The 25,243-nt window shown below is 35.0% G+C and overlaps 1 protein-coding gene across 10 annotated transcripts in view; it reads right to left on the bottom strand.

The window, feature by feature from the left end:
- The window catches only part of LOC146993020 (uncharacterized), a 48,895-nt gene that overhangs the window by 4,070 nt on the left and 19,582 nt on the right, over positions 1-25,243 (bottom strand). For 3 of the 10 annotated variants that reach the window (XR_015039262.1, XM_085810082.1, XM_085810083.1), the window contains exons 3-4: positions 18,871-18,972; positions 6,594-6,747 (exon numbers count right to left, since the gene is read on the bottom strand). Coding sequence is in view for 3 of the 10 variants with exons in the window: in XM_085810082.1 (XP_085666208.1) it covers positions 6,594-6,747; positions 18,871-18,972 (256 nt within the window). In the remaining 7 variants the exon portion in view is untranslated. Of the gene's footprint in view, positions 1-6,593; positions 6,748-9,799; positions 9,863-17,054; positions 17,128-18,870; positions 18,973-25,243 lie in introns of all 10 variants that reach the window. The other 7 variants (XR_015039264.1, XR_015039265.1, XR_015039267.1 and 4 more) reach the window with 7 other exon arrangements.

Here is a 25,243-nt window from a genome sequence, read left to right as displayed (position 1 = left end):
TATATATATATAGACACCTAGAGAGTTAGTTTCGAAAACAATTTCTTGGTTCGGAAAATTTTTAACGACAAAAAGATTCCAAGGAACACTCATCCTGGAAGTGAGAAGTGACGGCCAATAATCAGCATCAAATACGTCTGGGACAACAAACGAAACTACAGCAAAGCCTTTATGTTTCTTATGAGTGGCAATAAAATTCAGCATGGCATTGTGAACCTAATGCTTCAGTATGTACATGTCTTGTGTATCTAATGATAATGCATCAAAGGATCATAGTGTACCCAATATATGAGTACACACGTTATATATATATATATATGCTACCGTATCCATGTTTTTGAATACACCTTGTAACATGGCAATGTATTATCTAGTGTCTATCTATATTATCTAGTTTTGACACTGTATTAAGTATATATCTATACTATCTAGTTTTGACACTGTATTAAGTACCAAATTTGTATGTGTTTGTATGTATGTTTATGTCTTAGTGTATTAGCACGTATGGTTATCTAGATAAAGGTGGACGTGTAGCTATACCGATTAACCGTATTGGTAGAAGGTGGTGCCCACGTCCTCTGTTGCATGTCGCATGTACATATTTGTCGCGTAAAACCATAATGTTTATCCGAAACGAAATAATTTTCAAAGAGATAGTGGAAAATTCTACTTCATAAGAATTTGTCTAAACTTTTAGTAAATACTTTCAGCATACAAATTGTACGGTACTTGCTACCTTTCGCTATAAAGATCAATTTACTCATTCTCCAGGTATTGGAAATTTTTAATTTTGTAACAGTTACTTTAAGGGGTATCAGCAACCCCTATACCGATAATGTTCAATTGTCCATTTTTGATGTATTTTTCCTCAAAATCTGCTGTAGATACACGCTTGAATTTTTTTGTGTCATTAAAGTCTATCTGATTATATTGAAATGCGCTTTTGAAATATTGGTATGTTTGTTATATTAGATTACGGCAAAGCACTCGAGGGCTATCTGCCTTAAGGGAGGGATGCCTTCGTGGAGGACTTAAGGGAAACTGGCTTGTATACACGTTACACATGGGGAAACACCCATGTAGCCAGCCCGTTCGCGGGATTCGAACCTCCTTTTGAAATATTGAATTTTAGAGTAATTTAGAGAATATTTTGTTAGGCATAGTAAAATTTAGCACTTTTCTCACACAAAAAAATTGAAAATTTTTTTTCTTAGTTTTTCACAAAAAGCTCATTTTAGTAAATATTAGGAAACCTAATAAATAAGCCATAAAATTTTTAGATACCTGTCAGCAGTAAGTTCCTGAGAAAAGGTACATCGAAAATTAAAAAATCACGTTTGGAGAAAAACGCGTTTTTATGTAAAACTCCTCATTGATCAAAGCAGTCGATAACATGTTAAAATTGGATTTTTTACAGTTCTAATTTTCATGGAGATTAAAGAAATGGTATTTTTAGAAAGATAAAAGTGTAGAGAATTCGAAAATGCAAAAATCCGAAATCACAATTTTTTAAAGATTTTGGGGTTCCAACACCCCTTAATTTTCAAACAGTTTCCTTTTACTTCTTGTTTCCACATACAGCTCCCTACCAGAATGAGGTTTTAGAATCCCATTTGAATGCAAATGAGTTAGAAATGTATTTAAGGAAGGTTCAACTTACTTCGATAGAAAGTTCTAGGAGTCCTTAGTGGCGCGTGTTTGCCTTCTCGCTTAAGTCATTCTTAAAGCTCTTATGCTCTGCCGTATTATACGTGCCTATTCATATTCGCCAGCTAGTTTAATTGAAGGACGTTCTATAATTGCACGTATCTTCGGCTGAGTCTCGTTTACTGAATTTTAACATAGTTTCTTATTTCCTTACTCTTAGTTAAAGCCCGATTAGAGGCTTTCCGAGAAGGGACTGGCTATTATTCGTATTTGAGTGAATAAAAGAGTAATTTGACCCTTCTCGCAATACGTCTAAGTTGATCTGAATTCAGGGATAAGTCGCTACCTAATTCACTAAGTTCCTCGACGTTTCTTCATACACGAAGAGCAAAAAACACTACAACTTATTAACCCTCTGACTGCTCAATTTGTGGACCGAAAGCGCTTCAAAAATTGCGTAATTTTTTGCATATTTTAAATCTATATATATTGGAGAATTGAAAAATGCATTTTTCCTTTCTACAAAATGTTTTTTATACAGATTTTTATCATGAGAAACTAAGTTGCCAGAGAAACCAATTTCAGATGTTATCACCAAAAAAATATTTTTTTGGAAATAAATTTCAGTCGAATTTCCATTTATTGCAGAATATAAAAAAGCAAAATATAAAGCACTGAGGAAAGAATACCATAGAAATGCAGTTCAGTATGATAGAGTTCAAAACAGGGTTCAAGGCAAAGTCCAACTTCACAGTCTTTGCACCAGATTCAATAAATCTAATTATTAATCACTCTAATTATTAATCTAATCAATAAATCTAATTAATAATCAATCTAATTATTAATCTTATCAATAAATCTAATCAATAATTCAATAATTTAATTAAAAAATCAAGATAATCGCTGAATGTTTTCTAGCAGCCATTTCTGTAAAAAAAAAAAGCAGCAAAAAGTGGAGTTCGTGCGGTAATACCAGGTGTCTTCAAACGCCGCAATTTAGTGAACAATTATCGACATCTGTTGGCCAAAGCGTAAACTAAACGTATAATAGAGTATATAATTTATTTCAGTGGTTAAACGGAGAAAAAACGGGATGCGCTTCTCAGTAAAGGAAGAAAAACACATGCCCGCGAAAATTTCAATTTTGCTACATTTGGAAATCGCGGGATGAGCAGCCAGAGGGTTAAATAAATCAAGGAACAACGAAGAAAATGAATTATGCAACGATTTTACGATGCTCAGGATAACTCCATCGAGCCCCGGGGCACTACGAATACGGATGCCATCAACCACAGATTTCAAATTGTCGGTGGTAAAAATTCACGACTCCCCAAACACTCGACATCCCCCGAGGGTCGCCAAAATGAATAATATTTTATGAATAAGTGTTTCATAACAGACTTTAATATCTGTAATGTAACTCGGCGAAGAAGATACTTTTACCTTTTCTTAGTTGCAAGTCAAAACGGATAGTCGTAATAGTTAATGGCGTTAAGAAACAAGTACTACTACTACTACTACTACGAAAGGAGACAAGGGAAGCATTCCACCAGCTAAGCGGTTGCTAAGCGGCAATGCCGTATATATACTGCCTAGAATATTTAATGTAATATCTGTAAGAACGTATATATCCGTGCATATTAAAATATGTCAAAGAAATTAAAGCAATACATCAAAAGAAAACAAATCTAGATATGAAATACGAGGAGAGTAACAGTAGTAGCATTAAAATGGAACAACTAATTTGTTCCCATTGTTGTTTTCGGAAATTTGTGCTTTCTTAGCGAAACCCGTATCCGCCCAGAGGGTTAACCTAAAATTCATGTTTTCTACCTTTTATAAGTAAACGTTTCTTCACATTCGGATGCCAAAAAAATTTTCGAAATTTTTAACAAAAACATTAAGATCATTACCATTTTTTATGTATTTCAAAACGTCATGTCAGGAATTAACCCTTATATTTATTTTATTACAAAACTTTTTGAGCGGTAAGGATTACTTGTGAAATTCTTGGTATCATCCTACAAATAAATAATATCATCAACCCGAGAAAAAGGTCTGTCCATCCGCGCCCGACCGAAGATATAAAGGTAAGTGAAGAGTTTGAATCATTAAGTAATATAATATTATTACTAGAGATAAAAATCCCCCTGTTATCCATAAAATCAGCTCTCCAATTAAAATGTTGGGAATTAAAAATCACCGCATACAGTACACGTTTTAACAATGAAATAACGGATCAGGTTCAAACAAAAGTTCTAAATTGTCCGCCGGTGAGAAACAGACCGACACGATACCCAGAGGTCCATCATCACAAAATACCCTAACTGCAATAATCGTATTTCTAATACACGTAAGAATATCTAATACACGTAGGAATAAAATCGATATTTTTATTAGTAATATAAATTGCACTCCCCCCCCCCTTAGCGACCATCCCTCGGGAACGTAGCAGACCATCCCCCGGGAATGTTTGCAGGCGAGATTCATATACGCAGTGATTCAAGTTAGAGTTTAATATCAATGAGTAACATGAAAAAAAAAAATACACACATAAGCAGAAACTAAGAAAAATAAAATATGACACAACACGCAGGGAGAAAAATCTGAAAATATAAGACAATAAAAAGTAAGTATTAAAATTAACAATAAGTTGAAACATAGTACACATAAAAGTAAGAGACAATCCCGAAAAAATTCATAAAACGACACAAAATATATATTTTGCCACTATTGCCATTTTTTATGTATAGTATATATTTCATTTCTGAGATTACGACCATCTTTACCGCCCTCTTTTTTTAGCATCGTCACTCTCGCCTTCGAGCAACATCTTAAGTGATACGCTTGTCGCCCAAGGAGATATGATACAAAATATAAGCATCCATAAAAGCAAAGATATGCATTAAATGCTAATCAGTACAATAATAATATGAGAAATATATAGACATAATATGAGAAAGTTCAAATATCAGATCTACGGGTGTTTTTAAGAAGAGAATTTGATCTTTATAAACATGGCATTCGTACGAGTTACCTGGATGATAATTGTCGTATCGGGATCCTGACACGTTATAATCATGTGTAAACAATTAGCACGACTCAAAACGGTGGAGGTGCGTTGTTTAGTGGGATGGTCTGCGCCACACGAGCCACAACATCTACAATTCGGGGGCAGTGTGACCCAACATTTCGCAACTGAGACGTCAAAATCGGTCTTAGAATCAACTTCAAAGCCAGCCAACGGAAACCGATGTAGCTTCAATAGTATGAAGCTGCCATTTTGTGGACATAGCCAAAGCAAAATTCAGAAAGTCAGATTTATGGCGATGTGCCATCTCGAATAGAGGCTTGACACAATCCCCATTGCCCCATGAACAAATACCGTCGAAGCTCCACTACCACTTATGAAACTGACTTATCGACGTTATATACCAGAATTTTAGGTCGAATAAAGCGGATTTTTCTAGAAACTTAAAATGCCCTTTAACGATGAATTTTGGCGAACCAAGTCCAGCAATTTATGTGCATCTTCAGAGGAACACAGCTTGAAAACTAAAGCTTCAGTAAGATAATCATATTGGAGTTCGCAGGTCTAATAACCATCTCATTTCTTCCGCGTTCGGAATAATTAAATTATTGTTCAGAATCAACATACTATGTTATTCGTAACAACCTGCTCTTTGACCACGAGACCATTCCCATGGAATCAGTCTAAAATTTTCTTTGATATCATTATTTTAATTGTTTGAGTCAAGACTCGTGACGAGATGTACGGAGAAAACAGCAATACTAGATTCTACCACTTTTAAACATTAATTGTCATTAATCATAATCAAAGTCATTAATCATATTGAGTTTAATCACAATTTTATCGATGTAGCACAGACCAACCTTTTTTGACCGCATACTGGAAATAATAATCAATGTTTCTCTAACTAGAGGCAAAATCGAGGGTATAACTTCATTGTTAGAAGCCGTGCCTCCAGAATTTAATGATAACGATGCATAACTTCAGACATAACAATAGTTAGAGTGTCAGAAATACTCGTATCCGACATGTGTTCTATATAAAACACTACAGACATAATAATACATTATACTATTAACAGACATAATACTTAAAATATTTGTATACACAAAGGTAAAAAGGATGGATACCATGCCTAAAAGTAAGCGATTTTCAACGAGTACAAAATACAGTGATAGGAAGGTCCTAGGTCTTCAAAGCGGTTTACAGTATCGTGTATTACCTACGCCCGAGGGGTTTTACAATTCCTTATACCTACTCCCTTAGGGAGATTTTTTTCAATACCCTTGTGATACAAACCCCACAGGCGATTTACAATATCATTTTACCTACTCCTTTTCAGGAGATCCACAATTACCTTTTACCCTTGAACCTCACTGGAGCATAAAAGGGAATTTATACTAAAAATTGTTACACACTTAGATATTTTATACTTATTTGGTGTGTGTGGTGTATTTAATTATGGCAAAGCACACTAGCGCTATCTGCCTAAGGGGAGGGATGCCTTCGTGCAGGATTTTCTAACGGAAACTGGCTCCTTACACATGGGGAAAACACCCATGCAGCCAGCCCGTTCGCGGGATTCGAACCTCAGACCGAACTACCAGTGTTCAGCGACTTTATCGCTCGGCCGCTGGTGGGCTATACTTATTTGAATTTACAATCTGAAAGAGAATAAAAGAGTTACAGCGACACACGAAATTAGCACTTACAAACTACGAACCAAAAATACTTATAAATTACATTTTCAAAACCAGACTTAAATATTTTAAACGCGAACGAAATCCCGACCCCCTAAAACATAAAATATTTGTAATCCGAACAAAAAGACAGACAAATAACAACACACACAAATAATTAGAATATGCAATACACACAACGATTATATGTATATAGATTTTGTATATATACTTACAAAATAAGCGTATCCGTTTGAACAAGGGCGGTATCATAGTCTGACAGGACCCGTGGAAGGACAGGTAAAAAGGACGCAGCAACCACTGTTCAGGCTTCACACACTTCTTTGAAACAGACCTTCTTATACAGAACTCATCATCACTAGAAATAGACTATAAAACATATAATTAGTACAAATATAAGAAAACGCACTTATACAAATATTGCCACCCGGCAATTAGCACAAAGCAATAGAATACACTCAAATCTTTTTTTCTGCGATTATGCGGTCCTTATTCACCACATAAAAATGCTTTTTAACTATTTTTACTATTAAAACTATTAAAACTATTTTTATAGCTACATTGAAACCAGCTTTTGTGCAGCGAATAGGAATCGCACAAAAAACCGACCACACAAAATCAGGTTTCAGTGTAGCCGGATAACGCCACCCACTACCACCAATTAATCCCAAACATCCATTAACAGGATTCCAGAGAAAACTATCCAAATATACCAGGAAAACAAGATAGAAACCGAACACTGGGCAACATCGCTCAGCAGTTACGCAAGGCAGCTGCTGAGCTTAATCAGTCTGGAGGACAGGTGTCCTGGTTTACTGTCGCCATAAACCAGGAGTGTTCATTCCGTACTTCGTAAATATAGACCATTCACCCACCATCATGAACGCTGATACCAGGCCATCCGCAGCACGTAGACACTGTAAAACAGTCGTGTAGAGACTGTAAACTGCACCATGACTGGACAGTTCATCAAATATGAGTCACGTCATCTATACCGAGGAGAATCGTTTCAGTCTGACAAACGATTCTTGTGTCCAGTTGATATGGAGAAAGGTACGGACACGTCTCCATCGCACAAACATCAGGGAAAGAGACCGTTGGGGTGGTTCTACAGTGCTTGTATGATGAGCGGACAGGCAAAGCTCCACATTTTCGACAGGGATTCACTTGCAGGAGATCCTTACTGTGATAAAGTTTATACTCCACAACATGCGTCTTTTCCGGGGTGCCATTGGTCCCGACGTTTGCTCATTCCTGCTATTTGTCGGGATGAGGATGCACGGCTACACAGGATTCCTGATGTTGATGAGCTTCTGAAAAACGAAGATATCCACACAATGGACTAGCCAGCGTGCTTTCCCTGATTTAAATCCCTTTGAACCTGTATGGGATACATGAAGGAGACGCCAGGTGGCACAATCTTACCGTGCGGAGGACACTTGAAAACTGGAACAGATGCTGCTTGAAGAATGGGAACTCTAACCCAAAGAACTCTTAGATAATCTGGTGTTGACTGTAGACACCAGATTATCTAAGAGTTCTGTACTTGCTCTTGGCAAAATAATTTTTTGTACTAATGCCGTTGTGTTCATATGTCCTCCCGTTCGTTTCGTGCTGTATGAGTCGTATCTGTTTTTTAGCCCAGAAAGGCTATTTATTTCTTTTTGGCATTTTGTGTCAAAAAATTTAAAAGTCTGAATAACTTTAGAAATTCTTGCCACCCAATATTATCGCTATGTATTATATTTAAAAAAATTGAATAATTAAGAACATGCATAAATGTATATATGTTTCTAACAGTCTGAAAAAACAACGGTACCATAGGGATATCAAATTCCGATTAATGTAAACCTCCACTCGAATATGGGCATCTAGAAGCGCAAATGTAAAATTTTTTTTATTGTCTATTTCATATTTTGTCAAATTTTAACGAGTTTTTGATTATAAAACTCCACGATTTCAAAGAGAGTAATAACAACACTCTACAGAAAGTTTTCAGTTTTTTTTTCCCCTATGGGTTCTTCTACTATACTTTCTTCATCTCTTAAGTACTCAATAGTGCCTTTGTAATGTGGATTCACGTGTTCGGGAATTACGATCCATATCAGGAAATTGTTTAAGTTTTGCATTGTAGTTTATATCCAGAAAATATGAGATGCTTTTCACATCATCTTTAGTGGCATCCAAATAATATTACACACTTTAATTTTCGCTACGAAATGTACAGGCACGGTAAGATGGTTTCCCCGCAAAGCAGTTTTAGGGTTACCATAAAATGGCAAGGGAAGGCAGGGTTGCCACATTTGGCGAGAAATCGGCCATTTGGTGACAAAATTGGAGATATGCCATGGACGCATGGAGAAACTTCTGGAACGAATTTTTACGGGTTTAGCCCAAGAATGTTCTCGAACACAAGCTGAAAGCTATATAAACCCTGCTGGTCCACAGTCAGTGTGTGTGTGCCTCGTCTAGAGTGCGAAATATCGAATTGGCGTCTCGTCTATCGAGTCAATCCTGCGAAGTCGATCGAGTTGACAGCCGGGCAGCGAGTGCTGAGTGGGTCATCGAGAGAGTCTTTTATTGTATCGCGAATTAGTGCATCGTCGAGTTTTGTCTTAGACTGTGCCGAGTCGAGAGTTATACTTCTGTCAATCGTCCAGTGCATCGAGATTTGTAGTGCGGAGAGTCTCGACAGTACGTGGAGTTCCTAGAACGACCAAGCAGAGTTGGGAACTGTAGTCTGGTGCTTTGCAGTGAAGCTATCTCCACCGATATTGCCTGACAGTGTGAAGCTGTGTCGCTGATTGTTCCAGCGTGTTTATTGTAGCTCTTCGACGACTGTGTAAACGGGATTTTGGAGCTGTCCTGAGAACACTGCCCAATAAAATGTGTTTCGATATTTCATAAAGTGTCATCGTTATTCACTTCAAATCCACACGAACGTGAATCCAAATCCCGTACGAAAGTAAAGGAAGAAAATAACGTAACAACTAGTTTCAGAAAGAAAAAATCGTAACAATATTTTATGTGAACAAATTTAGCAAACTGTTATGTTATGCATTGTATCCAAATATGGACTTAGTTGATTGCCTGTCTTCAAGGATATAATCAGAAAAGGCAGTTGCAGAAGATTTCCAAAGTGAGTAAGTTATTGAGGGTGAGATATATTTTAAAACTCTCGCAGTGAATTTTAAATTTCATATTGCTGTTATCTTTACTTTAGAAAAAGATATTTCATATTGACGTTACTTTTCTTCAACTTTCATTAATTTTGTTTTAAATTTTTTACTTTCCTAAGATTCTACAAAATAAAAGAATCCAACCCCAACCCTATGTAAAATTATTTATGTCTGATATTTTTTAAAAGAAAACTGAAGTATTATTATAAGATATATATGAAGAGAATTCATCTGTTTCTTACCTTCACCTATCGACACTTCCTCAAAGCTTCATTGCGAAATCTTTCATTTCCTTAAATATACTGCTGAAAAAGTTATCTAACGTAAGATCCCTAACGCCTATTATTACTTACAATACAATAAAATTATAACTGTGAATAAACCAAAATTTTATACTAAATAAGAGATACACCAAATAATCTATATGATCTGATAGGGGTCTCAGACTTCAGGGATCGACCGCAAGCCTATTGAAAAAGTAAGTAAAATACACTTAAAAATCTATACTAGTAAAATCTGTGTGTGTATGTTTGTTACACCATCTCAGTCATTCTGACGTCGAAGAAGGCACGAGATTGCATGTGACGTCACTGCAGGTCGAAAACGTTTCGTTAATGTCGACATTTTAAATAAATAGCTGCTTTTGGCAACTTTTTTTTTCTGGTTAGGACAATAGGATAATTGATACGATATTTTATTGCCACGTTCTTCTATTGATATTAAGGAAAATAATTATATTACATTAAATTAAAGCATGACGTTATACGCATACCAGAAGTGTCAAAAGCTTGTTACCTGGTTCGGCAATTAAAAAATTAATTAGGAATTGTTTGGAAAAATTAACTGATTTCATTCCATTCAAATGTTTTTATACATTTTCTGTTCAAATGTACATAAAACTCATTAATTTTGCTTTGACCGCAGCCCGTTCCTTTTAACAGGCTTGTCCGCTAAGATTCATTAACATCAGACGGTTACACATAATGCCAGACGAATTATATAAGGGGAATTTTAACTGTAACTTATGTTGCTGCAAACACAACATATCTTCGCTTTTCGTGGTTACCAACTACATTTTATTAATGAAAACGCTCGACATTTATTTTTTATTTGTTTAATGAATTATGGTAAAACACATGAGGGCTATCTGCACAAACTGATAGACGCTTTCTTAGTCATGTTTCTTAGGGAAATTGACTGTAATCACGTTGCGCATAGAAAAACCACGGAAAAAAACATGCAACCAGTTTCGTTTGTGAGATTCGAACTTCGGCAGGCTATTTCCTCGATTCCGTATCGAAATCTGCCAGTTGCCAATTCAGTGCAAATACTCAGCCGCTGCTGGGCAGACGCCAGGATTTCAATTTTCACTCAAAGGACACACATCGGACATAATTAAACGAGTTATTGGCCGTACGAGACTAGAACAAAAACTCATTCTTTGTCTTTCCTTAAGTCCTAAAGAGTCTCAGGTAAGACCTGTCGGAGTTTAATGCTCAGAATAGATATTTTTGAAGTTGAAACATTTTAAAAATCTTACTTTAGTCGTTTAATCAAAATTTAAAAACGTTAAAAGAACGACGTCTTGGGCGTAATTAAAAATCTGAAAACTCTATTTTCTTTTTCTGTTTTATTTGCTTATTTATTAGTTCAAATGGGCAATTTGCCCTGAAGGACTTATTTTCGTTTTGGCATTTTGCGTTGGTTCACTATAAATGTCCGATTCACTTTTCAAAGTGTTGCCACCCAGAATTATCGCCCTGTATTATATTTAAAGGAATTAAACAATGAAGAATCTGCATAAATGAATGTATATACATATTTCCTCGCATTGTGATGAAGCAACGGTGCCTACAGCCATCCAACTTTGAAAAATGTACTTTTCTAACCGAATATGGGCATTTGGAATTTTTTTTTATTATCTATTTAATATTTTGTAGAACTTTAAGGAATTTTTGATTAACAAACTCAACGATTTAAAAGCGAGCAGTGGCAACACACTATGGGGGGGGGGGAATAAAAAATCATTTTTATCTCTAGCGCGCGGAACTGTGTATCGTGAATTCTTAAGATATGCTCATTTTAAAATTATTTTGCAATATTGCTGTTGAACTGAATTTTATGGTTTAAGTGCGAAGAACATGATATTTAACAAATAACGGGAACAGACAAAATGTTAAAAAGTTCCTTTGGTTGTAATTTAAAATCTGAAACCTTTCAGATTTTTTTTAAATTTCATATTTTGTAACACTTAAATTTTTTACTAAAAACTGTACGATTTGAAACCGAGTAGTGGCAACACTTTCGAAATAAAGCAGATTCGACTTTTATCTAAAATGCGTGAACCTGTTGCCACTAGGAAAAACAAGTGCGGAAATTAGCATTTTCAGAGTTTGTAATTAACATCTCGGCTGATTAAAGTCTTACGAAGGTAAGAATACTCGAAATGGCTTCCCATGGATTTTTAGAATCGGGAATAATGTACCTAATGTTTGGCAGTGCTATTTTTATTTCATATTTTATAAAATTTCCAAATTTTTTTCATAACTTCTTCTACGGTTTGAAAGCGAGCAATGGCAACGCTTTTCGAAATAAAGGAGATTTTTATCTCCAAAGTGTGAGACAGACGAGTAATCCTCTTGTAGTATGAAAGTACTACAAATACTTCTTGTATTTCCTGAGAAATGAGCATTGGCCATTCGAGCATTGGCCAACAATAATAAATTAAACGAATAATCCTGCTTTTTCTGTCAGTAAAACTTTGACGTGGAGTCCACACAACTTCTTTGTACAGCCTATTAAATTACACATATTTTCCTAAATTTCACTGAAAATTGTTTCCTCGAATTTCATTAGAGATATACTTCTTATTCAATCAATTCAGTTCTCCCGTTGCGGCAAAGGAAAAAAAACATGCAAAAACTGAAAAGAGCATTAAAAATTGACAAAACACCGAATGCAGTTAAAAAATGTTTACAATTAAAATTAGAATTTCTGCGCAAAAATAAACAATTCGACTACCGGTAAGGAAGACAGATTGTTTGATGCGCAAAACTAAAAGTTAACTTTCGGACCCACTCGGCAAAAAGGACACTGCATTTGGCGCAGAAACTGAATTCACTATTCTACTAAGAGTTTCAAATGTAAACACATGGAGGCTTTTTTTTTGGCTTCGTACCGCTTAAAAAACGTTTAAATTGTTGATAATTCTACATCTATTGCATGCAGATTAACTAAAGGCATAAAAACCTTAACAGAAACGCTTTCAGAGCAAAAAATCCAATTTACAATATTTTGGGAGAAACAAAACTGATCATATACATATGCTTTTGGTTTCGGATTGGAACCGAAAAGGGACTACATGTTATAGCAACCCCATATGCAAAATTTCAACGTTCTGAGGCTACTCGTTTTTCAGTTATGCGAGATACATACACACATACAGACGTCACGAAAAACATCTCTTCCGAATCCATTTTACAGTTCATTTGGGGAAAGAGTCCTTTATTCTGTCCGTATGTACAGAAGCCAAGCAAAAAAATCGTTCAAATGGATTTGAGAGCGTTCAGAATTGAAATTTTCGTCTAAATATCATATCCGAAATTTTTCGCAATTGCAATAGTTCCTTTACTTCGTATAAGGAAGTAAAAATAATAGTAGTCCTATCGCGAGCTTGTCATACGCAGTTTCGCCGGTCAGTAAAGCACACAGAAGATATCTATTCGACTCGGTAGGAAAGCGATTATTTACTAACCTTTCCTTGGTACTTGGTAGCAGCTTCGACCCCGGAAATCAGCTGTGGTTTCGCCAGGATTCGAGGCTGAGGGAATGCGACAATTTCTTGTAACCTCGGCGGTTGAGAGGTAGAAAAGAGTAAAATTAGAACTCCAACACGAAACTTAAACAGTATTGGGAAAGCGAAAGTTTCACATTCCGATTTATTGATCAGTGAAAAAACCACAGCAAGTGCTCAAAACAGGGGATTCTTGTTGCGCACTTCACACAGAAGAAGGAATTATTGGGAGACCCTTTCTTTCTTTGCAGCAGCCACGATTCTAGCTTTAATCGAGTCATCAGGGTGTCCCGTAAGCTAAAGATTTCACTTGCTAGCCAAAGGAAACAGTCCAGTGGGTTTGATGTCCAGTAACCGATGAGGCCAAACCACAGGTCTGCCAAGTCCGATCCATCGTGCGGGGTCCTGTCAGAGTGGAATGCGAATCTATATTCCATGGTAATTATTGCTCGTCTGGATAGGTAATTATTACTCATGTTACTTTGTAAAAACAATTTAGGCTGTTTGTGGATTTTCTCGGATATCCAAAGATTAACGCCGTAACGAGGACGGAAGGGGTAAAATATGATACCATTGAAACTTTATATTTGCTACATGTAGAAGTCGTTAGATTTATCAGTTGAAGAAACATCAAACATTTACATTGAGCTCTTCGTATTTTTCAGCTCCTACCTGAACACGCTAACCACAACCACCGGCAAAACGCACAGTCCAGGATTTATGTATAAACCACACAAGCTATTCCTTAACCCCACCCCCCAAAAAAACCTCTAGATATCCCAAAAGCATACTTCGCATTAACATATAATATCTGGGCTACTTATAAAGGGCTCCATAGTCTCAAATAGCTTAGAGCCTTATCAAGTCTGAATCCGGCCCTGAGAACGCAAACAGAAAAATAAGATAATTCTTTACAATAATCCATCAGCAAGTGGCGATATCTTATTTCTAATCACAAACGTTATCAGAAAGCAAACTGATAATTTTATTACCAAGCATCCCCGTTTCAGATACATTAATATTCATTGATTCAAATATTATAACACTTTCATTTTTAGTAGAGTAATAATTAATAAAAACTTAAAATAAGAAGGTAGGGAAAAAATGTCAAAATTAATTCGGATTACAATCAGAAATACGTTTTATTACCTATGTTTAATTATCAAATTTCATCTCTTTATCGAAACAATCTTCATTATGTTAAGTTCCATCAGGATAAGGTTAAAAACCGTACCTCTAAATCTACTCCTCGATTGTTTGAAAAAATTAGAAATGAAACCGAAATTGAAAGCTATTCCTATTCCTTTTTAACACGTTGACGACGGCCTGACCCACCGGTGGGGCATACTTGTCTGTTTCGTGAGGCGGCATAATCCACCGATGGGTCATTCTTGATTGTTCCGCGGGCCGGCATGACTCACCGATGGGTCACGCTTGTATATATATAAAAAAAATATTTACTTTAATTATTCAACAGTATATATTAACATTTCAACATTATAATCAAACATTCAATACAAAAAAATTTAAAATTTAATGTTGTGGTGCATAATTTTCCTCACTTTTAAATAAAATAAATCAACCGAAGTGGTGAACAACCCGCCTTTTAATTACCTTTAGAAGAACACCACCAACAATATCAAAATGAAGTAGTAAAAGTTAAACCAAATTTGCTTTGTGTAATCAAAATGTGCTACAACCCTGGTTAAAGAGTATGGAGAAAGTATTATAATTATCACAAAAAATAGTAGGTATGCTGATTTATTAAATATATAATTCATTTCAATTAGACAAGGATATTCCTCCGGAGGACTAGAAGTTAGAAATCAATTTAAATTTAAAATTAACAATAATGATCAATTCATTAAACAAACACTTAATATTAATTCACAGTAAAAGAATAAAATTAGTGGTTGACCGAGAAATAGGGGGTCTCCGCTGGTTGCTAAGTGTCTTCATCTCTCAAGGAAAATTTAAGTAATGTTACTTCCCGGTCTGTAGACATCTTCTGGTACCGTCTTTCCCGAAACAGGATGCTCAAATCAGCTGCATTTGACGACGGGTATCCTCGCAACGGCCGCGTTTATGCTGGAACAGGTAAGAGTGAAAACAGATTCGCAGCAACATTTCTTCTCGTCTTCGGCACTCCTCCGTCTCAGAAAGTTTTGTCGGGTAAACCTGCCTCTATCTTGGATCATATCTTTACTGCTGGCTTTAGCTACTAGGAGCTCTTACCAGTATATTATCATTATACCATAGGCCATAAAGTTAAAAATTTCAAAGGTGTATTTAAAAATACACCGCGCCCGAAGGCGTGATCAATAAATGAGAGAACTCATAAAATAAGTTTTGCTAAATTGCATATCATGGCTGATTATATTGATGGCGGCGAGAGGCGAAATGAAAGTCTAAGCTTCTGGGTGAGTCTAGAAGAGCAGAAACACGTGATCAGCGTCCGGCATTAAGATGGGTCGAGGAGTCAGAGTTCGAAAAATGAAGTTTTTTGTAGTTTTTGGAAATAAAGTTAGGATATAGTAAAAGCAACATCTATCTGTGAATTTAAGAGTTCTATGTCTTTTGAAACACTTGAAAATCATCTAAACTTGCGATATAATCATGAAATGAATAGGAAATTGTAAAAAGCGAACATGAGGTCATGTGGCTCACTAGGGCTCTGCCTCAAACAGGCGCGCAAGAGTTTTTAAACCGGAAAACTACCACATTCTCAAAAACTCCCCAAAAGAGATGAGAAAAATCTGCAACCACGATAAGAACAAAACCATATAAAAATTTCTAAATTTTTCTAAGAATAATTGAACCTTTTAAATTTTCTCGCCAAAAAACATGCCAAGGCTACTAATCCTTTTCACGGGAAGGCCCTTCCCTCCGGAAATGGGTGGGTGTAAACATTCATAACCTGTCAAAACCCAGCTCTGGAAAGCTTAAAAACTGCGCTTCTAAGTGAACATTTCGAAGTCAGGAAATCTGCGCCATTTCTGCTAAAAATATACGTTTAATTACGAATAACTTCTCAAGCAATTAAGCTAAGCCAAAACCTATAATTCCACCAGAAAGGCACACATTTTCTGTACAAAAATATATAAATTTCAATTAGTTAAATTCATAATTTCTATTTTTAAAGAGATAAATCTCAAGAAATACATGAAAATAAAATCTCATTACAACAGAATCAAACCCAAGAGACCTATTTTGAGTTATCCAAATTTACCACAGTTATACAAATTGACTAACACAATTAACTTTACTTAAAAAATAATAAAATTCAGCTAACACAAAAGCTGATTAAAACCTTAATTAATATTACTAAAAAATTATATTTTCCCCACCTTACAACCAGAAATTTTTGATTCAAAACACGTTAACAGAAAGAGGGATGAACATTAACCAAACTCTAAATTAAAAAAAGTTAAAATAATTTAAAGTTACATAACCTTAAGGATCAAAACAAACTTTACAAAACCAAATAAAACTTTAAGTCCCTAAAATTAAAAGCAATAAAAATATGGCTGCTATGGTAAAGCAAAATTAGGCTTAGACGCAACTAAATTATTGACAATTCTGAAAATATTGCACGCAGATTAACTAAAACCTTTAAGCAGAAGATAAGAATAACATAATTCAATCATTTTTAAGCAAAAAATGCACAATTTACAAACATATAAGAATAAAAAAACTGAGCTTACCGAGCAGTAACAGAGTGCGTATGTATATATTCTTCACAGTCTTCTTGTGTTTCAGAAACCAAATGACTTAAAGCTTGAAAAATCATAACAATTAATACATGACGGTAACTTCTAAATTAAATATAATTATTAATATTTTTCTGTGCAAGTTTTTAAAGCGGGCTAAACAAAGTGCTGGCTTGCCCTTACAATTATCGAAATATATTGCTACTTTCGAGGCGTGCTGAGTAACTTTTAGAATTGCTAAGCGTTCATAGCATTCTTTGAATCTCTTTCTCGTCTTTCTAGAGGATTCTTCATACGAATTAAAAAAAATCTTTTGTTATTATTACTTCACTAGGGGAATTCACAAAAACGGACGCTAATTCTAGCGCCCCTGCACTAAAAAGAACAACGAATATCCGCGCCGCCGTCAACGTGCTAAATGTATCCCACTAAAGTCCCCCCGATGCGTCTTCTATGGATTACTGTGAATCTGGACTTCTGAAACAACTTGTTTATGAGTGGCATCCCAAAACTTTGGACGGAATCTGAAAGATTGTGGAAGAGCAATGGAATAAAATCCACCTTAAGAAAAAAGACTTATTTTTGAAATCCAGATATAATATGAGAATTCAACAAAAGGGCTATCAGAATCAACATATTAGAAAATAAAAATTCTAAGGTTTGTTTATATATAAATCTTTGTAAAATAGTTACAAAAATGTGTACACACCCTCTGTATATTTTCTGTATTATTCATATGAATTACCAAAATCATTCGTTTAATATTTGCATGATTTTAAATAATTTGTTCAATGTTAGTTGACGAGTAAGAAAGAAGTTTTCTTACATCTAAAATAAAATTTGCCGATGACTTTCAGAACCCCAATCAATTTAATTCCTACGTCAGACCTACTCAAGAAACGGGAAACGCAGCACACTATAGTTTTTGGACAACGCTGTATGATTGAAATCATACAACAAAGTGAATCAAACAAAGTGACTTAAATCGTACAACGTTCATTGTAAATACTTCACATGACGTTAATTACAAATTTTTTTTAAGTAAATAAACAGGATCCAGAAGAAAATTTTTGTAACATTTGACGATACAAACAACAAAACTAGAAACGCAGTCCTTCAAAATCGCGATATTAAAAAATAATCTGATGCGGATACCACATAACTTCCTTATAAGGAATATTAAACTAAACACATTTTTTCCTGAATTTCATTTAAATGTACGTACTCGAATTTCATTAAAGATAGATTTCTCATTCAATTAACTCAATTCTCACTTTTCATATTCAATTAACTGAATTCTCACTTTTCATATTCAATTAACTGAATTCTCAATTTTCATATTCAATTAACTCAACTCATACTTCGCGGTGAGGCAAAAATGCATAAAACGTCAAAATATCCTCATTAAAAATTGAAAAATATAGAAAAATAAAACACCAAATTACAATTAGAGTTTCTGCGCAAAAACAAGCAATTCGGTCAGCAGGCAAAAAGGCAGATTTTTCGGTGTACAAAATTGAAAATTTTCCTTTTGGTCCCACTCGGCAAGCAAAAAATAAATAACTAAAATTGAAGTGCAAAAATTGTCTTGATTCACTCTTCTGCTAAGTTTCAAGTGTAAACAAATATGGCTGCTATGGTAAAGCAAAATTAGACCTAGACGCACTTAAATTATTGACAATTCTGAAAGTATTGCATGCAGATTAACTAAAAACTTTAACCGGAAAATAAGAATAACATAATTCAATCATTTTTAAAGCAAAAAAATGCACAATTTACAAACATATAAGAATAAAAAAACTGAGCTTACCGAGCAGCAACAGAGTGCGTATATATATATATATATACACACTTTTGGGTGTGGCCGATTGCAACCAAAAAGGGACGTGCCCAACTGCATGTTATAGCAGCCCTATATATAGAGAGGTATACAAAATTTCAACGTTCTGAGGTCACTCGTTTTCGAGTTATGCAAGATACAAACACACATACAGATGTCACGGAAAAAATCTCTTCTGAATCCATTTTAATTCAATTTTATAACCTATTTGGGGCAAAAAGAGCCCTTTATTCTGTCACGCAAAATCATCGTTATATTACATTCGATAACGGGCCAAATGGATATTTTCGTTGAGATATGAAACCCAGAATTTTTTGTGATTACAATATTTCTATACAAGAAAAAAAAATATTAAGTGCTTGGCGCAGTTTTTACAGCTAGCTTTCAAATTTCAAATAGATGATGATGAGAGTTACAGATACCACATTCTAGCTAAATTAACTTTAGTTTGCTAGCTAGATCTTACCTGAAATGCGAAGCCAATATTCCATAAGCTCAAAACTGTATCTATAACAAGTGTGAAAAGGTCATTTATTACACTCAAGGAGGAATTTAGACTCAATATTCCTGGTGCATAAAAATGGAGCCAATGGCTGTAACTACAAAATAAAAATAAAAACTAAGCCTAAATAATCGGCCGAAGCTGCACAGAGGTAGTTAAAAGCGAGCTGGCTGTTAACCCTACCATCGACGTAGATAAATTGGTAATTGTATGCACGGCCGTAAAATACAAGCTTAAATCAGAGAAACAACATGGCAGAACACGCTCTGTCTGAGGCAACTCAGACACCAGTTTAATAGACACCAGTTTTTTAGCGCGAAAGGGCTATTAAGTCTCTAAACAGCATTTTGCGTCTTTTCAATTTCTGCGTTTGTTCACTTTTCAAACTGTTGCCACCAGATATTATCTCTATGTATTACAATATATTTAGTGAAACAAAATAATGAAGAATCTGATTGAATGAATGAATGTTTCTCGCACTGTGAAAAAACGACTAATCCACTCTTGAATAACGTAGTCTTTTGACTGAACACAGCCATCTGGAAGCCCGAATTTTGAAGATCGATTTTGTTTTATTATCAATTTCAAATTCTGTGAAACTTTAAAGAATTTTGGATTAACAAACTCAGCAATTTCAAAGCGACCAATGGCAACCCTGTAAGAAAAAAAAAAAAAAAAAAAACCGGGTATCGGAAATTCTAAGAATGCTATTTTGCTGTTTTAAATATTTTGTGATATTGCTATTACTATTGAATTTTATGTGGTTTAAGAATATATTTAATAAATAAAGGTAACGCAAAAAATGCTAAGAAACTTCCTTTTGATCTAAATATATATATACTCTGAAAGCTTTCGTATTTTTTGCAAGCTATTTCTTTCTTAAAAATGTAAATAAAAAATATTTTTTGTTTTGTAATTTATATATGTCGTGTTTATTAGATAAAAAGTTATTATCTAAACTTCAGAAATTTCCTAAATCGTTGAAGTCTCGACGAATCTTAGCTTGGATTTTGCACTGCAGTTTCTTTTCAGAACTCTTCTCACTAGTTACCTTTTAATTTATCTCATCTGTTATCAAGAGACCGGACTCATAAATATGTATATGTAAGCACGCGTATATCCATGTATGTGCGTATATCTGTGTGTGACACACATGCGTACGTAAAGAATACATACATGCTTACATGAGCACCTACATTCATGTACGCATAAGTTTCCGAATCCGAATATATCCGTTACATGAGAAAAAGATTTATTCTTTTTAGACTACTCGGTGACTGTCAGTTTTATAAAGGAAAAAAATACTTCTGTTTTTCTGCAGTTTTACTTCCTTTGTTTGCCTCAATATCCTTATTCTGTAGGAAAATTCTTAAAAGCACTTTTCTCAAGGAAATTTTACATCTTCATAGTTTAGGATATTATAAATTTCTGCACTATGCAGTTAATTTATAGAAAACCAAGTTGTTTTAAATAAATGGTGGCTCTGTTGTTGTTGCGACTTATCTCATTTGTCTCAGTTACATTAGAACAAGCTCACGAAATAAATCACCGCAAGGAATGCAAGGTTGCACCTGTGGTTGGCAAGAGCCTTGAGCACCAAATAGGCGATAGTATGACTTTGCTGAGTTCCGCCCTCAATTTTGATGGAGAGCACCCCGGGAAGACGGTTGCGAGGGTCTCCGACCTCTCCAGAGGACTTTCGGCTATGAAACCAAATAATGCTCTATATTTTAACCGCAAAACCCTTACACCTGCCTGATTTACCACTTAGACGCCAAAATCTTTCTAGAGCTCTTTACAACCTTATTGGGAGAAAAGATAATGCAGTTAGGTGGCGAGTTAGGTTCAGATTCAGTCCAACCACTACTCGTGCGACTTAGAAGAAGCTGCTTTTGTTCATCTGTCTAAACATCAACCGACATCAAACATTCTGAATTGGAAACATACATTTTGTAGCAGAATGTTTTCAGAGTTTTCTGTAAGTTGTATTGACGATAACAAAACTGTGATATCTGAACTGCCATTAAAATTCTTTTAATTTCACGTTGGACTTTAAATTTTCGACTTTGAATTTATCATATTAAATTCCGATAATTCTAATGTTAACAGCACAAATATTTCGTACATAATCCTTACTCTTATAGCCATGAAATTTGATGAAAATTTCTTTAATTTAATTCTTATCTTTCATTTTAGTGTTGAAAAAATTGAAGGAATTATGATTGAAAAAGTATTGTTTTAGCATTTCTCGCCGAAGTCAAGGAGACTTATTTTTAAAATTAATGCATTTTTCACAAATGAGATTTTACAATGAAGCACGCTGCCTAGCAACGCTGACAGCCGTACCGAAGGACCCGTGTTTGAATCGCAGAGAAGGCATGTATGTTTGAAAACGTGTTATGTCTTTGCGACAAGTGGACAGTCTAAATATGAGGTGAGCCGAAAGTCCTATCGAGATAACGGATACGGATAACAGTAACAAAATACGGATAACAGTAATAGCACATCAGCCCATACTGCTTTTGATTAAATATTATGCTAAAAGTTCACTGTTGCATAATGTTTGCTGTATTTAGAAAACATACCAAAACTAACTTTATAGTTAAACATTATCTTAGTCACATTCCAAGTTAATACACTAGTATATATAAAACACTCAATCCACTACGATTTTTAATACATATTACTCTGAACACTGTACTAAATTTAAGACACCTTACAAAACTCACTTCTACACTTAATACATTGCGAAATATTACATTAAACATTACTCTTGATTACATAACAGATAACTCGTAATAACATTTGATTATACACAACATAATTCTTAATACAAAGAGCTTCAACACCCGTTAAAAAGTGTTTAGAGGAACAGAAAAAGTTGCAACGAGAGCAGATCTGAGTTACTTTCATCACAAGGAATAAAGTGGAGCCTCTTTGAGGAGAAGTTGTGATTGGAGATGAAAATTAGATTTCTTTACCATTATCACCCAAAAAAGGCAAAACTTAAGGGCAAACGAAAAGCTAAAAAACCCACAGCAAAACTAGAATAGTATCCAAAGAAAGTTTTTCTTTGATAAGGTTCAGAACCGTAATTTATTTCGATCTATTAGGAAAGTAACCAAAACATTTTGTTGTTATACGTTAGGTTTTATGAAATGGGTTTTAACTGCTAAGATTAGCCAAGAGAGGAGAACACTGCGAAAGAAAAAATAAAAAAAAAAAAAGACAGTTCCCGTTCTACCGGGCCGATTGACGAAATTCAAACTTGCGATTTTCATGTCTCGAAAGCGCGACTTTTATAGATATTTTTATAAATTTTTCGAAAAAAGCTTTAATTATAAAATATAAAGTTTTGCCATCATCTTAAAGTAGATGTATTCTAAGCATACCTGCAAAAAATTATAATTTTTTATTTAAAATTTGCTAAGAGAATTTACATTTTGTCCCGTTTTGAAATTTGAATGCGATAATAGCGAAAGTGTGTTTACGCACTCAGTTAAAATTATTTCAAAGACAGAACGACTTTTTCCCCCGCTCGTGTTAGAATGAAAAAAAGGAAAGGAAAATAGGTTGCTATAAATTTCGAAGTTCGCCAAGTGAATTATTATTCTTGGCTAAACTGAAAAAAATACGCCAAGACACATTTTTAAATTTCTCTAAACATTTCGCACTAAATTTTACAAAATTTAATATTTAGGTATAATTTAAATCGCAGAATCGAAATATGGAAAAAATTAGCATGTTATTTCATAAAAAGTCAGATTTTGTATCAATATAACTATGTTAGAGCAATGCTATATATAAATCTAATATACAGGGTGTTTATAAAGTCCCGGACTCGTTTGGATGTTTAATAACTCATAAAATAATGAAGATATAAACAAACTTATGGCATTTATTGATGGAATAACTTGTATATTTTCTCCTTTTCAGGTTTGAATATCTTTAATTTTGTAAATATCGTCTGCGGGTGTGGTTAATTTCAGATAATTTCATTTTCCAGTCTATATATCTGTACTTTTCTAAATATCGTCTACTTATTAATCGGATTTTGCTCTTTTGTTTCTGGCAATTATTGCAATGTTATGTTTATTTTTGATGTGTTTGTTCTAGTACTTTTGTATGGGATGTTTTATTCGACCGGATATTAAGGAGAATGCATACACCACAAGAGAAAGCACAGATTTTATGGTGGTTCATAGAAACGAAATCCGTAATGCAAACACAGAAATTGCAGAAGAATTTACCGAAAAGATCCTCCATTCAAAAGCAGCATGTTGCGGTGGAAAAAGAATTTTCTAGAAACTGGAAGTATCCAAAGATAAGAAACGCTCCGGACGTCCCTGCACAAGTGATTTTGATGTTGAGCGTGTCACAGAGACATTTTTACACAATCCTAGAAGATCTGCGACATCAGAGGCAAGAGAATTGGATATACTAATTTCGACGCTGTACAAGGTTATTAAGAAAATTTAAGACTGCATGCATACAAAGTTCAAATTGTTCACGTTTTGGAACCGGTGGCCTAGGAGGAGGGCCTTTGCAACAGATATGCTAAGAAGGATAGAAGATGACGCTAAATTTCTGAAGCGCATAATGTTCTCCGACGAAGCATCCTTTCATCTTTCTATCATTGTTAATCGCCATAATGTGCGCATTTGGGGATCTGAAAACCCCCACGAATACCGTGAGGCACAAAGGGATTCCCCAAAGGTTAATGTATGGTGTGGACTGATGCACAACCGAGTCATTGAGCCTTTCTTTTTTACAGAAAAGACGGTCTCATCAGTCATATACTTAGATATGTTGGAAAACTTCGTATGTCCACAACTAGAAGAGCTTCAGCCGCATGTCTTTCTGCTACAAGTTGGTGCACCACCTCATTGGGGTACCATCGTTCATAGTTCTTTGAATTACCATTTTATAGGAAGATGGATTGGGCGAGGATGTCCAATTCCTTGGCCACTCAGATCACCTGATAGAACGCCGCTGGACTTTTTCTTTTGGGTATTTGTAAAGGACAACGTTTACAGGAGGAGAGTGTCGAACATGGATGACCTAAAAGCCAGAATTACAACCGCAATAGCCTCTGTGGATGCCGGCATGCTTCCCGGTACTTGGCGTGAAATTGAATATCGACTTGATATTCTCCGTGCGACGAAGAGGGCACACGTGGAAGTTCATTGACAAGGGTCATGAAACCTTTTGAGTCTATCTAACCATTTATGTTATTAATTTTAATCTATCTTTATTATTTTATGAGTTATTAAACATCAAAATGGGTCCGGGACTTTATAAACACCCTGAGCCTAAGTCACACTTTCGAGACATGGAAAACGCAATTTGAATTTCGTCAATTGGCCTAGTAGAATGGAAGATATAGAACTGTACCTTTTTTCCTCAGTATGCAAGCTTTAGTAAAATAATGCTAAGCTTCATATTACCTCTTACAAGATTTCCTTAATCGCAAAATAATCCATCGTAAATAATTATAGAAATTGTAAATTAGGTGCAAAATATTCCGTCGCAAACAAAATCGAATTTCAAAATTCGTGCTTCCGGAGTGAGCATATTTGCATGGAGGACTTCGTTTACGAAATCTTATATATATTACGCACATCTCGTTGCTAACAGTTTTCAACTGTGAATTGGTATTGAGCCAATAAAATTTCTGTTTCTTTAAAGAAGTTGGTGGAGTCGACGAGTGTGGCGGGCTCCCAAGACTGCTTGAGGTGACCAGCAGGCGCCAGTCCCCTCAATAATGGTTCTAACCATGTCCCTACCCTGGGAACGCTTGGAATATTCGACATTTTTTTAACAGATGAAGTGATGATTCGG

This window comes from Stegodyphus dumicola, chromosome X2 (genome assembly GCF_044657685.1).
Source record: "Stegodyphus dumicola isolate Sdum_Otavi_A_Nest chromosome X2, ASM4465768v1".
Taxonomy (NCBI): Eukaryota; Metazoa; Arthropoda; class Arachnida; order Araneae; family Eresidae; genus Stegodyphus; species Stegodyphus dumicola.
Note: the sequence above shows the minus strand (reverse complement) of the source record. Positions and strands in the feature narration are given on the sequence as shown.